Genomic DNA, 17915 nt, shown 5'->3' with positions numbered 1-17915 from the left:
TAAGCCATGGGTATAGGAAGGGGCAGGCAAGCTTCTCAAAAAGTGCTGAAGCTTGACCTGTCAAGGCAGTCGGAGATTCGGCCATGGTAGGAAGGTTCGGGAGACTGCTCCAGGTACATGCCCCTCTAGATGCCCACACCTCAAGCAGATTCTTATTTTTTCCTCCCCTTGGCAGATACTCTTTAAATCACCACATCTAGATGCAGAATAATGATCAAGTTCCGTCACAGGGTAAGTCGCGGGTATAGGAAGGGGCAGGCAAGCTTCTCAAAAAGTGCTGAAGCTTGACCTGCCAAGGCAGTCGGAGATTCGGCCATTGGTAGGAAGGTTTGGGAGACTGCTCCAGGTACATGCCCCTCTAGATGCCCACACCTTACACCTGAAGCAGATTCTTATTTTTTCCTCCCCTTGGCAGATACTCTTTAAATCACCGCATCTAGACGCAGAATAATGATCAAGTTCCGGCACAGGGGTAAGCCTTGGGTCTGTGCCACCAAAGGGTTAATCAAGTTACCGGAACCTGACTTACATCATGGAGCAGTAAATAGACCAGCTGACAGCGAGAAGCGCCAAGATCATAATCATATTTACAGGAGCTGCTGTGAAGTCATTTCTGTAGAACAGTCTTCTTGGCCTAGCAGACAATACAAATAGCTCAAGCTTCTATTGCTAGGGAGCACAATGCAAGCGATTGTTTCACTATCATGTACAAGCTTTTCTCCACCGGCCCAGAAGACTATAGGGTTGTTGTTTTATTTTCCTTCCACGTAATTAAAACAAAGGAAAGTACATGGGGAACCCAGTGAGAGACTTCCAGCCCTTCCCCTCCCTATTCAGAGCTGGGCCAGAGGAACGGGACTGGCCTGTCCTCAAATGTCTGGGACCCTCCTGAATGCGACTATCAGGAAGTAAACCTATTGTTGGAAATAATTCAATAGCCCCGTATAAGATTGCAGGCCTGTGAATTCTACCTACAACCAAAGACAAAGCTAAAGCAGGCCATAGATGTTAGACGGTATACAAGATAAACAACCTATGTTCAAATAGAGTGCAAAAGATGTGCTGCGACCTAAAAGTCCACTTAATGGGCTCAATGGAGATAGCTCCCAACTGTCCCTCGTCAGATCCATCCCTCTTTTGGAACCAAATTCCTCTGTCCCTCTTTAATCTTCAGTTATGTGTCTTTGGTATGAACAGGGCTTTTTTTCAGCAGGAACGCGGGGGAACACAGTTCCGGCACCTCCAGGACTGAATGTATGTAATGGCAAGGGGTGCTGGAGGTGTGCTGCAGGGTCTGTTGATGCTGGTTGCTGGGGATCTATTGTCACTGGAGGGAATCTATTATTGCAGGGGGGGTCTGTTGCTGGGGAGATCTGTTGTTGCTGGTAGGGGATCTATTGTTGCTAAGGGTGGGTCTTATGTTGCTGGGGGGTCAGTCATTTCTGGGAGGGATCTACTATTGAGGAAGAGGTCTATTGTTGCTTCCGGGGGTCTATTGTTGCTGAGGAAGGGGCTGGTATTTTCTTGTAGGTGGTCCATTGTTGCTGGGGGGGATCTATTCTTCCAGAGGGTCTGCTGATGCTGGCTGTGAGGAGATCTGTTGTTGATGCTAGGGAGGAGGGTGTTTTGTTGTGAGTGGTCCATTGTTGCTGGCTGCAGGGGATCTATTCTACTGCTTTTCTTGTTATCATTAACAAGCTCAATACAAATTAGTTAGTACCACAAATGTTACTGTATTATCTAAAAGGGGTGGTCTTCGGAGGTGGGTAATGGGTGGAACCAAGAAACGGTGCTCGGAGGTGGGTAGGGGCGGAGACAAGGGGTGACTTGAAAAGGGGGAGTTCCGGCACCTATTCTCTGAGAAAGAAAGCCCTGGGTATGAACAACCTATGTTCAAACAGAGTGCAAAAGATGTGCTGTGACCCAAAAGTCCGCTTTGGAAAAGACTCAATGGAGATAGCTCCCAACTGTCACTCATCAGATCCATCCCTCTTTTGGAACCAAATTCCTTTGTCCCTCTTTAATCTTCAGTTATGGGTCTTTGGTATGACATATAGACTTTTATTAAAAATGAACTTTTTAAAGTGTATCTAAAAGCAAAACTTTTTTTAGCCTTGGGTGAAGGGTAAAAAACCCCACGCTTCTATTGATATCTGTACCTCCAACTAGGGAGGTTCAAACGCACTACCTTCTGAAGAAATGGCTGGATGTATAAGCAGGTGCTGCAGCGACTAATGGCTGGAACCAAAGACAGCCAGAGCGAGAAAACGTCACCAGCACACCACGGGTCACCAGAGTGGGTCTGAAGCTTTATTCAGCAATCACATTGTTACAGCAGAAGCAATGTTTTTGGGACTCACAGGACCCCTTCATTATCACATGCCTGATGAAGGGATCCAGTGAGGCTCCAAAATGTTGCTTCTGCTGTAACAATGTGATCACTGAATAAAGCCTTGGACCCACTCTGGAGATCCATGGTGTGCTGGTGACATTCTCTTGCTCCCGTACCCTTTCTTCATCTTGGTGCCCATTTTCCCAGGGCCGAAAGGTTTGAGAAATCCAAAATCTTGAGTTTTCACCAGAAGAGAAATTAAGAGAATATATTCCAATGGGGGCACTAAATGTCTGCTGCCTCCTTTCTCTTCTATCTATATTACTCACTTTTGACAAGTTTCCTGACACCACGAGAAAAATGGTGAAAGGGGCGGGACCTTCATCTAATTGACAGCCTCAGCTCTACTCCTGAGTGCAGTGGGTGTGCCCCTTCCCTCCAATCAGCTCTCAGAGCTCTCCTGACTGAACTCTTCAGAGGGTGACTTCAGCTCTCCGCCCCTTTTTTCTTAACTCTCAGACAAGCTTAAAATAAATATTCAGCACTTTGAGGGGATGTAGTGAAGAGAAGACTGCACACAAAACAGGTACAATGTATGTAGGAGGATTTGTTTCATCTCTCTGTATAACCTGAGCCCAGTCACTTCACTAGGTGTATGTAAGGGTTTACAACCACTTTAAGAGCATCAGGTAAATCCAACGCGTTTCAGGAGAAAGGCTTCTCACTTCTTCAGGGCTGGAGCAGTAGATGTAATTGGAATCACAATGAAATGCAATAGGAGACCGATATTAGTGCTTGCTAAAGACTGCCAAATCTTATCGCATTACAACCAGCCAGTATGTTGTGTCTACAAGACAAAAATGGTTTAAAACTACTTCAGGAGCATCAGGTAAATCCAACGTGTTTCGGGGGAAAGGCCTCTCACTTCTTCAGGGCTGGAGCAGTAGATGTGATTGAAATTACAATGAAATTAAATAGGAGATCAATATTAGGGCTTGCTAAACACTGCCAAATCTTATCGCATTACAACCAGCCAGGATGTTGTGTCTACAAGACAAAAATGGTTTACAACCACTTTAGGAGCATCAGGTAAATCCAACGTGTTTCGGGGGAAAGTTCTCCCACTTCTTCGGGGCTGGAGCAGTAGATGTGATTGGAATCACAACGAAATGCAATTGGGGTCCAATATTAGGGCATGCTAAAAACTGCCAAATCTTATCGCATTACAAACTGCCGGCATGTTGTGTCTACAAGACAAAAGTGGTTTACAAGCACTTTAGGAGCATCAGGTAAATCCAAAATGTTTCAGGGGAAAGGCCTCCCACTTCCTCAGGGCTGGAGCAGTAGATATGATTGGAATCACAATGACATGCAAAAGGGGACCGATATTAGTGCTTGTTAAAGACTGCCAAATTTTAACACATAGCAAACTACCGGCATGTTGTGTCTACAAGACAAATTGCAAGCATTACCGTGTTACTCCAATTACATTTTTTTGGGTTGCATTGTAATGGAAAAATACCATGTCCAGAGGATAAAAAAGTCAGGAAGTCAGGAAGATACTTGGTTACTATAAGATAGCATTAAAGGGCAGGTTAAATGTTCCTCCAAATGTCATAGATTTCTGGTATCCTTACAACCTGCTGGAGTGGTTGCTTTGTCCAGTACAATACATGCTTCTCTGGGGCCTTCAACCCTTCGAGCTTGTGGGGGAATCAATTTGTCCATTGTACCAGGTGCCTTGAGGAGGAAAGTGATCATAATGGGATGCAATAAGAGACCAGCACTAGGGGTTGATAAAGACTGTCAAATCTTACCGCATTACAAACTGCCGGCATGTTGGAGTTGATTTACTAAAACTGGAGAGTGCAAAATTTGGTGCAGCTCTGCAGAGAAACCCATCAGCTTCTAACTTCAGCTTGTTCAGTTAGGCTTTTTACAAAAAAATCTGGAAGCTGATTGATTTCTATGCAGAGCTGCACCAGCACTCTTCACTTTTAGTAAATCAACCCCGTTGTGTCTGTAAGACAGGAAATGCAGGGAAATTGTAAGCATTACCATGTCACTCCAATGAAAATTGTTATTGAGTTGCATTGTAATGGAAAATACCATATCCAGAAGATAATAAAGTCAGGAAGATACTGTGCATGACTATAGAAAAATATATACAAAAGGGCAGGGTAAGTGTTCCTCCAAATGTCACAGTACTCCAAGTTGACTTCTGAAATGCTTACAACCTATTGGAGTGGGTACATTGTCCAGTATAATACATGCTTCCCCCTCCTGGGCTTTCAACCCTCCTGCTTGAGGGGGAATCACCGTGTCCATTTTGACAGGTGTCTTGAAAAGGAAAGTGATCACTATTAAACTAACTGTGCCAGTTTGAAGCTACCCTTTTTTTTTTTTAACAAATGTAGCACCCTCTAGCTAGGTGCTAGTGTATATAGGTTTTAGAGTAGGTAAATTGGATTGGCTGAGAGCAAGGCCTGGGTTTAATCTGGGTCAGGGCTGAGTGACTCAGGGAGGCTGGATGACTCATCAAGCAGCACCTCTGGTAACTCCCCTGCTCTCTGGAACCTTGGAGAAGCCTCCAGAAGTGGAGGGTGGAGTCTAGGAGGAGTTGCTTGGAGTATTAATGAGGGCCCCAGCCAATCCCCAACAAAGTGGGCTGGATGGAGGGGATACCTCTGAAATGCTCATGAGTCATGCCAGCAGGTGCAGTCGGGTGGAAAATGGAAATGGAGTGTTGAGGAGGCTGTCCATGGCCCTTGGGGTGCTCCCTAGTCTGTGTGGGGGTGGGGCGGGGTCGACCTTGGGCCTGGGTTTCGGTTGCTGGAGGGACCCTCTACAACACATCAAGGAATCCTTCCTGGAGGCATGGAAGAAAATGAGAGGACAGCAGGAGCAGGTCAGCACATCAGGGAGATCCCCTGAGTGTCAGTCTAGAGATCCCCTGAGTGTCAGTCTCCTCAGTCTAGAGGACTGAGGAGAAGTAGCCAGGAGGGCTAGAGAAAGGGGCTGCTGCAGCCGGAAGGGCCTGAAGAGGTGGACCAGTGACCATGAGAGGAAGTGCAGTAAATGTGTTAGTAGTGTCACTCTGAATTCCTCAAGTACAGGGGCTGCGAGTCCCTGCCTGTAATGAGCCATTAATACAAATTTTTACAGAGTGACACTGCTGGAGATTCTGCAAGCACGTGAAGTGCTGGAGAAAGGAAAGTAGCTGTATATAGGACTTTATATACTAGGAGCTGTCCCTGAAGTTTGCTTTGAAGTCAAGTGGGCATCCCATAATACCCCTACTCCCCATCCAAGTTTTATCCCCTCAATAAAACACAAACAAAATGCTGGACTCTTTCCTGACTCAAGTGTGCCTGTGGAAATTCAGTGTGCCTGGCTGTGCAAGGTGGGGGATCCCATTCTACTTGTTGCTCCTATGTGGGGTGCGCTACACAAATTTGCACTGTAGACAATGACAGCACAGGCCAGCAGAGGGTGCCAGCCTGTGCTGCCCGAACCAGGAAGACAAGCAGTGACATACAGGTATGTTGCCTGCCCTGCGTGTGCCACCTGTCCGCACTAAATCTACTGTGGTCGGGCAGCAAGTGGTATTCTGCTTAGGTTGTATTTTTGGGGAAAGACTACGTGCATCTGAAATAGCTGAGAGGTCAGATGATGATGGTATCCTTATGTCTATGTACTGGAGAAATTGGTTTATTTCAGATCAGTGGTCTCCAAACTGTGGCCCGGGGGGCCAGATGCAGCCCTTTACTTGCCTTTATCTGGCCCTTAGGGCACTATTCCATCTACTGACTCCAACAATGAGGCATAATTTTTGCTACTGACACCAACAATGGACATTATTACCCCCAATGACACCAACAATGGGGCACTATTACAAGATAGGAAACTATTTGACCCACTGGAGCCAACAATGATGCACTATTCCTCCAAGTGACACCAACAATGTGGCACAATTCCTCCCACTGACACCAATGATGGAGACTATTCCTCCCACTGACACCAACAATGGGGCACCATTTCTCCCAATAACACCAACCATGGGGCACTATTCCTCCCACTGACACCAACCATGAGGCACTATTCATCCCACTGACACCAACCATGGGGTACTATTCCTCCCACTGACACCAACCATGAGGCACTATTCCTTCCACTGACACCAACCATGAGGCCCTATTCCTCCCACTGACACCAACCATGAGGCACTAGTCCTACCACTGACACCAACCATGAGGCAGTATTCCTCCCACTGACACAAACACTGGGGCACTATTCCTCCCACTGGCACCAACCATGGGGCACTATTCCTCACACTGGCACCAACCATGGGGCACTATTCTTCCCACTGACACCAACCATGAGGCACTAGTCCTACCACTGACACCAACCATGAGGCACTATTCCTCCCACTGACACCAACCATGGAGCACTATTCCTCTCACTGACGCTAACCATGGGGCACTATTCCTCCCACTGACACCAACCATGGGGCACTATTCCTCTCACTGACGCTAACCATGGGACACTATTCCTCCCACTGACACCAACCATGGAGCACTATTCCTCTCACTGACGCCAACCATGGGGCACTATTTCTCCCACTGACACCAACCATGGGGCACTATTCCTCCCACTGACACCAAACATGGGGGCACTATTCCTTCCCCAATACCAAAGATAGGGAATTGTTTACTCCCACTAATGCAATGACATTTTCTATTCCCACTGGTCACAGTCCGGTCCCACTAAGGTCTGAAGAACAGTAAACTGGCCCTTTGTTTAGAAATGTTGGAGACCCCAGCTTTAGATGAAAGTGATAGGGTAAAATTTACTTAATAATTGGAGAGTCCTTCATGTGTCATCTATATAACGCTAACATATTAAACATGCCCCAGGCCTTCTATGACCACTATAAACAAAAAGGTCCAAAAGCCATGTATTATTGTAAAACCCCAAAATATGATGGAATCCTATCCGTCTCATGGTTAGGACACATTCTGTACCTCAGTTATTAATTAATTAAAGTCAGAAGTGTTTAAAATTGCTCTCCAACAATCATTCAGATTCCGGAATTCACTATAAAAACAACAGCAGGAGAACAATATTTTAAATTCAGTGACTTTTGGACCACTAAATACTTCTTTCTAAAGACAAATGATAATCACTTTTTTTTTTTTTTTAAACTAAAACTAAATAATGAATACTTTTAAATATGATGTGTCCCCACTTGGCCATCGCTGAATTCTTTTATGGAATGCTTTGACTCTTCTCTCATTGGAAACCAGTTGTACCAACCTCTGAAATCATTTATCTTCATACATATTATATTTCTGTGAGAGTATAAAATAAACCAAAAGAAATCACAAGTCCAGAAATATACATTATATTGAATCTACCCGCCTGCAGGGCCGGCCCCACCATGGGTCCCGCTGGGTCCATTGGACCCAGGCAGCACTTTGAGAGGGGCAGCAAATTGACGTCCAAGATGTTTTTCCCAGCAGTTTTGTGCGTCATCAGTTTTCGGCGCGTTACGGGCAGCATTTCGCCATCTCATACTGTGGCCCGTAGTGCAAACTGATGAGTATGAGGAGGCAGAGCGTCTCCTCCAGGGAACGTCCCTCGCGTGCTCGTGGTGTGCGCAACGTCAGACATCAGCGCACTCCATCTCACGCAGGGCAGGCTGGATCTTCTAGGGCGAGGCCATGGTGGACACAGGAGTGACAGGAGGACAGACAGCGGGTGTTTGGTGGACCAGTCCGGTGGAGAGGTATGGAAGAAGATAACGGTATATATAATATTTTCTAAATTTTATATTTAATACAGTTATTACCGGGTTTTTCTGTTTGTTTTTTTGTCCCTATACCCCACAAAGAAGTCACAAAGAAGCCCCTTAACCCCCACCCACAAAGCAGCCCCTTAACCCCTTACCCCACAATGCATCCCCTTAACCTCCACCTACAATGCAGCCTCTAAAAAATTCTGCACATAGACAAGGTGCTTTTGCATGTAAACCTGACTTCCTGATTCATTTTATTTTAGTTTCAATTATCATGATAAAAAAAATAATAGATGTGGAGGCTTTTTTGGTGGGCGTGGGTTTTTTTTTTTTGAGGGGGTGGGGCAGCATTTAATTCTTGGACCCAGGCAGCACAATGTCTTGGGCCAGCCCTGCCCGCCTGTAATATTTTTTTATCTTTTGCCACATGCCCAGTGTAAAGCAATATTTTAGAGGGCAAACGTGCACCTGATGTACTCTGAATACTTGGTTATTAATTTATACACACATGTAGGCAGGCAACTATCACAGCTTAAAACCACGCATTGCTCACTGCAGGTCAAAAAGTTCACTTCCCTCTGTAGCTGTAAGTAAGAACGGTATTATATTATGCGTGATATGATCATTTGAAGAGTTGCTCTCCGTAGCTTTTTTTTTTTTTTTCTTTATCACAATTTATTTTTGTTTAATTATTTTATTTATTTATTTATTTATTTACTTATTTATTTATGTATTTATTTATTTACTTCTTTATTTATTTATGTATTTATTTATTTATTTATTTACTTATTTATTTATTTATTTATTTATTTATTTATTTATTTATTTATTTATTTTTTTTGGGGGGGGGCTTTATTAGTTTCAGCTCCTTTTTTGAGACATGACACAAGAATTTTTGTCCAAAAACTTGCACACAAAATCATCTACTTAATTACCCTAAACAGGTGAGCATCAAAAGAGTACAATAAAATTAATACAAAAATGCTTCATCATCATTTAAACACAGAAAAAAAAAAAATCAGGAGGTATAAATATTTTATTGATCTTCATAACATAAAAAAAAAAAAACAGAGTGCCTGATTAATAAATGATAAACATTTCAATACATTTTTTTAATATAATTGCTTTTTTTATTTTAGAATTTATTAGATTGTTAGAATTAATTTATCACTAATCCCAATCCCTAATTCTTTATCACTTTTCAGATAAGCCAAGCTATTTTTTTTTTTTTTAAATCATTGCTTTTTTTTAAATTTGGAGCCTCCACACAATTTGAACCTTAAAATCGACACGTTACCAAACGTAATATTAACGCCTCCCCATTAAAGATATGCTTTGACATACAATGCTAAATGTTGTCTTAGCTGCACACACACACATATATATATATATATATATATCTATATATATATATATATATATATATATATATATATATATATATATATATCTATATATATATATATATATATATATATATATATATATATATATATATATATATATATATATCTATATATATATATATATATATATATATATATATATATATTTTTTTTTTTTTTTTTTGTTAAACCAATCTAGTTTCACGTCTGTGGCTGAACATGAAGCATTTGCACCGGGGTAAAGTTTATTGTCTTATTTAAGTGGTTTGTCACTGCATTAGTAAAACACAGCTAAGCTTCAGCCTGCCTGTACTGGGTTACAAAGCCTTGATTATGGCAAGTGCTTCAGCAAACATATGGGGCATTTTCAGACCTAAATAATCAATTAACATTAAGGTCTTTTCTTTTGTTTGTAGAGATGACAGGTGAAACGTGAAATCTATAGATAACACAGTTCCATTTTTCAATCCTTTTATTGTCAGGCCATTGAACAAAGGTATATTACGCCAATAAAAATCATGCATTTCGCTTCCTTCACTCTTGGCTACCATATCCCAGAAACCATGAAATTATATTAGCCAAACCTATCTTTTGCCTGTTTAGTCTCTTTTATTTTTTTTTTATTTGCAGATCATTTGACCATGCCTGTGCTTAAATGAACTGTACAAACGCAGATTAGACTTTACATCTATTAACAATGTGTACATATATTTTGTATAATTGAGTGGAGTCTTTATTTAATAGCCCTTTGGATTGGGATGGCAGACACAAAAGGGTAGTTAATAATTTAGTAAGAGGCATAATGCAATAAAAAAAAAATGTTACAGTGCATTTCTTAAAATCTACATTAGTGACAGTTCATATGGTTGTGTCTGATTACATGAGACACAAAATATCAAAAAATGTAAACAAATAAAAAAAATAATTATTATTAAATAAATTAATAATAATACGTTCCATGGCATATGTACAAATGTATCATAAATAAAATATGATGGTTTTCATGCATTTTTATAGAACTCTACTGCCATGCATATATATATATATAATACAATTAATATTATTATTATTGAATGTTATTGTTATTATTATTATTGTTGATGATGATGATGATGATAATAATAACAATATTTTTTTTACAATAAAATTAATACAACTATATCTTATTTTTTTTTTTTTTTATAACATTATTGTTGGTGATGATAATAATAATGATATTTTCTATAGAATGAAATGAATACAACTTTATCTTCTTTTTTATGTTTTTTTTATTTCTACTTTAAAATTAATTTCAAAACCTGCTTTGAGCATCTTACAAATACATTCTTCTATTCCTAAAATGCCATGATTTAGTCTTATGGTATTTATAAAAATGATGTGCTCTTGTAGGCTCCTTATAAAAAAAAAAACAAATTACACTCGTGTGAGAAAAAGGTGAAAACTATTTAAATAATAATGGGGGAGGGGTTTAAATATATTAAAAATATATTTAAAAAAAAAATCTATCTATCTATCTATCTATCTATCTATCTATCTATCTATCTATCTATCTATCTATCTATCTATCTATCTATCTATCTATCTATCTATCTATCTATCTATCTATCTATCTATCTATCTATCTGTCTGTCTGTCTGTCTGTCTGTCTGTCTGTCTGTCTGTCTGTCTGTCTGTCTGTCTGTCTGTCTGTCTGTCTGTCTGTCTGTCTGTCTGTCTATCTAGTCATCAAGCCACATAGATAGATAGATAGATAGATAGATAGATAGATAGATAGATAGATAGATAGATAGATAGATAGATAGATAGATAGATAGATAGATAGATAGATAGATAGATAGATAGATAGATAGATAGATAGATAGATAGATAGATAGATAGATAGATAGATAGATATAGTAGACATATATCTATATAACTCTATCTATCTGTCTGTCTGTCTGTCTATCTATCTATCTATCTATCTATCTAGTCATCACGCCACCTATCCATATATAGATAGATAGATAGATATAGTAGACATATATCTATATAACTCTATCTATCTATCTATCTATCTATCTATCTATCTATCTATCTATCTATCTATCTATCTATCTATCTATCTATCTATCTATCTATCTATCTATCTAGTCATCACGCCACCTATCCATATATAGATAGATAGATAGATAGATAGATAGATAGATAGATAGATAGATAGATAGATAGATAGATAGATAGATAGATATAGTAGACAGATCTATGTAACTCTATCTATCTATCTATCTATCTATCTATCTATCTATCTATCTATCTATCTATCTATCAATCCCTTTATATATATATATATATATATATATATATATATATATATATATATATATATATATATATATGTATATATATCTTTATATATATCTATATATATCTATATATATATATATATATATATAAAGGGATAAATAGATAGATAGATAGATAGATAGATAGATAGATAGATAGATAGATAGATAGATAGATAGATAGATAGATAGATAGATAGCTATATAGCTATATCTATCTATCTATCTAGTCATCAAGCCACCTATCCATATATATATATATATATATATATAGATGGATATAGACATACATCTATATAACTCTATCTATCTATCTATCCCTATATATATATATATATATATATATATATAAAAGAAAAGATAGATAGATAGAGTTATATAGCTAAATCTATCTATCTATCTATCTATCTATCTATCTATCTATCTATCTATCTATCTATCTATCTATCTATCTATCTATCTATCTATCTATCTATCTATCTATTTATCTATCTATATACTTGTTCTAGCATATTTACATAATTCCTGAGCTAGTTATAAATTGGGTTCAGCAGCTGCCAAATTTCCTCTTTTTAATTTTATTATTATTTTTTTATTTTTTATTTGTTTAGGCGAAATTTGCCCTTTTTCATTTTAATTATTCATTTAATTAATTTTTTTTAATCATTTCGTTTTTTTTTTTTTTTTCCCTTTTTATTTATATCATAATGTTAAAATACATATATGCTCTTCTTTTTTTTTTTATCATATGCACCGCTTGGCTGCAATGTAAATGCTTAGCTCTGTAAGCCAATCCCATTTGGTTGCAAAGGAAGGTTAAAAAAAATAAATAAATAAATAAATTAAAAAAAAAAAAAATATCAACTGTTTGAAAACTTGGAGTGTGCATGTGTGTGTCCGCGAGAAAGAGAAAAAAAAAAAAAAAACTTTCTTTCCTCCCTTGATTTTCAGCTTGTTGTAGCCTCTGATACAGACATAATGTTGGGAGGGTCTCTAGAGAGATGAGATTAGGGGGAGTGTCTGTGGCTGGGATCTCAAACCATTGAGAAAGTCGGATAATCTGTTATGAAACCCCACCTCGGGAGAGATAAAGTGATGATGCAAAAGGCTAGGATAGTTCAGGGACTATCTCCAGGCCTGGCACACACACACATACACACACACACACATACGTGCACACACAAGTAGACACACACTTTACAACAGTGCCCTTGTGCGTGTGTCACTAATGCATGAAGGATGGTGTTTGCCACTAACACATCAGACACTGGAATAGTAGCAGACTGGAAAGCCACAAATCAGGTCTCTGAACTGGTGCACCTTACACAAAGGAAAAAGGTTAGACCGTGTTTTGTGTTTGTTCCGTCACTTTTCCACCTTTTGTTGCATTTTGTGTCTATTCCTGTTTGTTGCTTCGACTTGGCAAAGTTCTCTCGGTTGCGATTTCTACGGAACGTCCCTCGTGCTTCTTTTTTTTTTTTTTTAAAGGCGGGGGTGGGTGGGGGGGGGGGACATCTTGTTCTTCTGCAGTGTATGTCTTTTTATTATTTTTTTTCTTGTATGTGATTTATTTTTATTATTTAACAAGATTGGTAAAAATATGAACTTGAATAACTATAGTTCGGACTGAACGTGTGTTAAAGTGAACAGATCAGCAGGTTTTTTTTTTTTTTTTTTAAGGCTGGGAGAGGGGCGATCTGTGGGGAAAGAGCGCCCCCTGCTGGAAGTCGCCTTTCCGAAGACCGGTTTTGCGTTTGTAGTCTCTAAGATAGCTTTGACAATTTTTGTAAAAAATATAGATACATATTTACATTGTTTTTTGTTTTTTTTTTTTGTTTGGTGGAGTTATGACCTCGGAGCGTGTTTTTTTCTTTTTTTTTTTTTTAATGGCAGACATTTTAATAGGTTATTTAAAAAAAATGAACTAAAACAAGACTCGTTACCCAAGCAAAATTTTGTAAGACAGAACATCAAAGTCACCTTTAAAAAAAAAGAATTTATATATTTTAATGTGTTACGTTGTTGCAGGCCACTAAGGTGTGATAATGGGACATAGCTGTAAAAAAAAAAACATTTAATAAACAGTTCAGGCAGAAATATGCCTAGTTTCTAATTTAATTAAAGCTTTATTTTGTAATTTAATCATAATTTAATTCTGTTATTTTTTTTCCTTTTAGTGAAGCTATTTAATACATTTCTTTTTTTTTTCTTTTTGTTTTCAATGATTTTTATTGTTTTTTTTTAGAATCAAACAATAACAAAATGTAACAGAACATAACATACAGATAGCAATTTTTTTTTTCTTTTAATTCATTTTATTAAACATGATGGCAAAGATGTCACAAATGTTTACAAGCTAATTCAATTTTAAGTTGATTCGTAGGTTTGTTGATAGAATAATACAGACATATATAAAATCTATTAGGAGTATCCATTTTTTTTTTAAATATTTAAAACCTAGACAACATTTATTTAAATATTTGTTTGGGAATACCAAACACCTATGAGCTACTGAATTTTTTTTTTTTTTAGATATTTAAAACCTAAACAACAGTTATTGAAATATTTGTTTGGGAATACCAAACACCTATGAGCTACTGAATTTTTATTTTTTTTAGATATTTAAAACCTAGACAACAGTTATTGTAATATTTGTTTGGGAATACCAAACACCTATGAGCCATTGAATTGCAGGGAAGTCTCTTATTTATAAAACAAGTAGAATTTTAAATTAGCAACAATCATTTTGTCGATTATGTTTTACACCTCAAATATTTTGCACACATTAAAATTGATAATTGCCTGTGAGGATTTTGCTCATCGTTAAATGAAACACATGATCTGCGTTTGTACGGTTTAATACATTTCGGTAGGGATTCCTTTGGGAATAAAACCTTTTTGTGTCATTGTCAAGCTGTATTAGCTTGTTTTTCTAAATTGAAAAAAAAAAAAAAATGTTTTACATTATATTTATTTTATCTTTGCATTAAATTGTTTTGTGTTCATTGTGTTCACCAAAACAGTTTAATATTTATTTAATATTTAATATATCTATTTAAATTGTAATTTTATATTGGGAACACCTGTTTGAAACGCCAACTAAAGCCACTATACCTGCTAGAATTTAGGAAATAACATTTTAATTTGTAGAAGTGGGTCTTTGAATTGATTGTAGAGTTATTTTTTTTTTTTTTGCAGTAAAATTTAAAATTGTAAAATAAATTTAAATTAAAAAAAAATCTGCTAGGCAGTATCTGTTTTTTTTTTTTCTACCTCATTTTGTGTTGCTTATGTTTATTACATACATCACATTAACAAAGTTTAATTAACAAAGGTAGGTTAGTGATCATAGGAGTGAATTGCATGGCTCGAGGAATGCTTTTGAAAAAGTTTGGCTTTAATAAAAAAAAAACCCTTGAAGGTGGCACTTCTTCTATTATGTGCAGCAGTGAATGGACAGGAGGTATGGGGCAGGAGTAGAAACAGTTGAGCTTCAATCGTGTTGGAAATGTGTAAGAACAGACAAGACTCGATAGCCCATTGTGTGTTTAATATTTTCGACCTCACTAACTAGCTAACTACCGGTTTTATTGGAAAGGTAACGCGTACGAGAGGAAGACCAGTCTTGTTGGACAATATCATAATTGTCTCAGTGTCAACAACGTCTTTCTCTTTCGTAGAATTCTACTTGACTTTAACTGGGCTTTTTTAACCTCCATCTTATCATGAACCCTTTTTTTATGCAATTTGCAACATTGTTTCTTTATGCAATAAATGTTTTGTAACCTACCTAGACTTACAATGTTACTAAATGTATTTATGTAGACTGTTCTGGGGCATAGTTTTATCTTTGTTCTTGCTATACGTTGGTATTTACCTAGAGATACAATATTACTGAATGCATTTTTTGATCTTGTTCTATGTTGGTATTTTTAGTTAAAATGATTAAACATGAGTACCCCTCGTGTCTACGGGGGAAGGGTTGGGGTTCCCCCCCCCCTCTCTGATGGAGCAGTATGTACAGGAGGGAGGGGGAGTTAGTAACCTTACATTATACAAGACCCCCACCTCCAGTTCCATAAGCTATCAATGTACTTAGGGCTAGAAAAGAGCAGTTACGTTTGCCGTGCACTCGTACTATAAACCAAATAAGTAAAAAAACATTATAGTACTGTATTAAGGGTCATTTTATTCATTAATGTCCTGGTTTGAGTAAACTAAATCTAATTGTATTCTTACTTATATATTATACTTGTATATACTTGTATATTATACATGGTTTTATGGTTTAAGAGTTGTCATAGCAAACTGGATTTAAAGTATAGTATTAGTAGGGTGGCCCATAAAATGAAATATGATTAGTAGGGTGACCCAAAAAAAAAAAAAAATATTGGTAGGGTACATGGTAGAGTGGCCCAAAAAATAATATTGGTAGGGTACATGGTGGGGAAGCCCAAACAATAATGTTAGTGGGGTGTATGGTAGGGTGGCCCAAAAAATATCAGTAGGGTACATGGCTGGGAGGCCCAAAAAAATAATATTTGTAGAGTGCATGGTAGGGTGGCCCAAAAGAAAATAATATTGGTAGGGTGTATGGTAAGGTGGCCCAAAAAAATAATATTGGTAGGGTGCATGGTAGGGTGGCACAAAAAATTATAGTTGTAAGGTGCATGGTAAGGTGGCCCAAAAAAAAAAAAATAATAATAATATTGGTAGGGTGTATGGTAAAGTGGCCTGAAAAAATTATATTTATAGGGTGTATGGTAGGGTTGCCCAAAAAAAATAATATTGGTAGGGTGCATGGTAGGGTGGCCCAAAAAATATTATTAGTAAGGTGCATGGTAGGGTGGCACACAAAATTATAGTTGTAGGGTGTATGGTAAGGTGGCCTGAAAAAATGATATTTGTAGGGTGTATGGTAAGGTGGCCCAAAAAATTATAGTTGTAAGGTGTATGGTAGGGTTGCCCAAAAAAATAATATTGGTAGGGTGCATGGTAGGGTGGCACAAAAAATTGTAGTTGTAGGGTGTATGGTAAGGTGGCCCAAAAAAACAAAAAATAATGGTAGAGTGTATGGTAAGGTGGCCTGAAAAAATTATATTTGTAGGGCGTATGGTAGGGTGGCCCAAAAAATAATATTGGTAGGGTGCATGGTAGGGTGGCCCAAAAAATATTATTAGTAAGGTGCATGGTAGGGTGGCACACAAAATTATAGTTGTAGGGTGTATGGTAAGGTGGCCCAAAAAAAATAATATTGGTAGGGTGCATGGTAAAGTGGCCTGAAAAAATGATATTTATAGGGTGTATGGTAGGGTGGCCCAAAAAATAATATTGATAGGGTGCATGGTAGGGTGGCCCAAAAAATATTATTAGTAAGGTGCATGGTAGGGTGGCACAAACAATTATAGTTGTAGGGTGTATGGTAAGGTGGCCCGAAAAAATAATAGTAAGAGGTTGTATGGTAAGGTGTCCCAAAAAATAATAGTGGTATGGTGTATGGTAAGGTGGCCCACAAAACAATATTGGTAGGGTGCATGGTAGGGTAGCACAAAAATTAATAGTGGTAGGGTATATGGTAAGGTGACCCACAAAACAATATTGGTAGGGGGCATGGTAGGGTGGCACAAAAAAATAATAGTGGTAGAGTGTATGGTAAGGTGCTCCAAATAAATAATAGTTGTAGGGTGTATGGTAAGGTGACCCACAAAACAATATTGGTAGGGGGCATGGTAGGGTGGCACAAAAAAATAATAGTGGTAGAGTGTATGGTAAGGTGCTCCAAATAAATAATAGTGGTAGGGTGTATGGTAGGGTGGCCCATAAAAATAATATTGGTAGGGTGCATGGTAGGGTGGCACAAAAATAATATAGGTAGTGTGTTTAGTAGGGTGGCCCAAAAAAATGAAAACAATTGTTAAGGTGCATGGTAGGGTGGCGCAAAAGAAAAATAATAGTGTTAGGTTGTATGGTAAGGTGGCCCAAAAAATAATAGTGGTAGAGTGTATGGTAAGGTGCCCCAAATAAATAATAGTGGTAGGGTGTACAGTAGGGTGGCCCAAAAAAATAATATTGGTAGTGTG

General features: G+C 37.9%; 1 protein-coding gene across 6 annotated transcripts in view; it reads left to right on the top strand.

Moving 5' to 3' along the window:
* The window catches only part of PRDM16 (PR/SET domain 16), a 909210-nt gene that overhangs the window by 781732 nt on the left and 109563 nt on the right, over positions 1–17915 (top strand). The window contains exon 1 of one of the 6 annotated variants that reach the window (XM_082273291.1): positions 12898–13173. The exons of the other annotated variants lie outside the window; for them this stretch is intronic. Coding sequence (XP_082129417.1) covers positions 13075–13173 — 99 coding nt within the window. The 5' untranslated portion in view covers positions 12898–13074. Of the gene's footprint in view, positions 1–12897; positions 13174–17915 lie in introns of those variants that run through there. 6 annotated transcript variants of the gene reach the window in all.

Source organism: Pelophylax lessonae, assembly GCF_965119305.1.
Source record: "Pelophylax lessonae genome assembly, chromosome: 12".
NCBI classification, from domain to species: Eukaryota; Metazoa; Chordata; class Amphibia; order Anura; family Ranidae; genus Pelophylax; species Pelophylax lessonae.
This window is presented reverse-complemented; position numbering and strand designations above follow the sequence as displayed.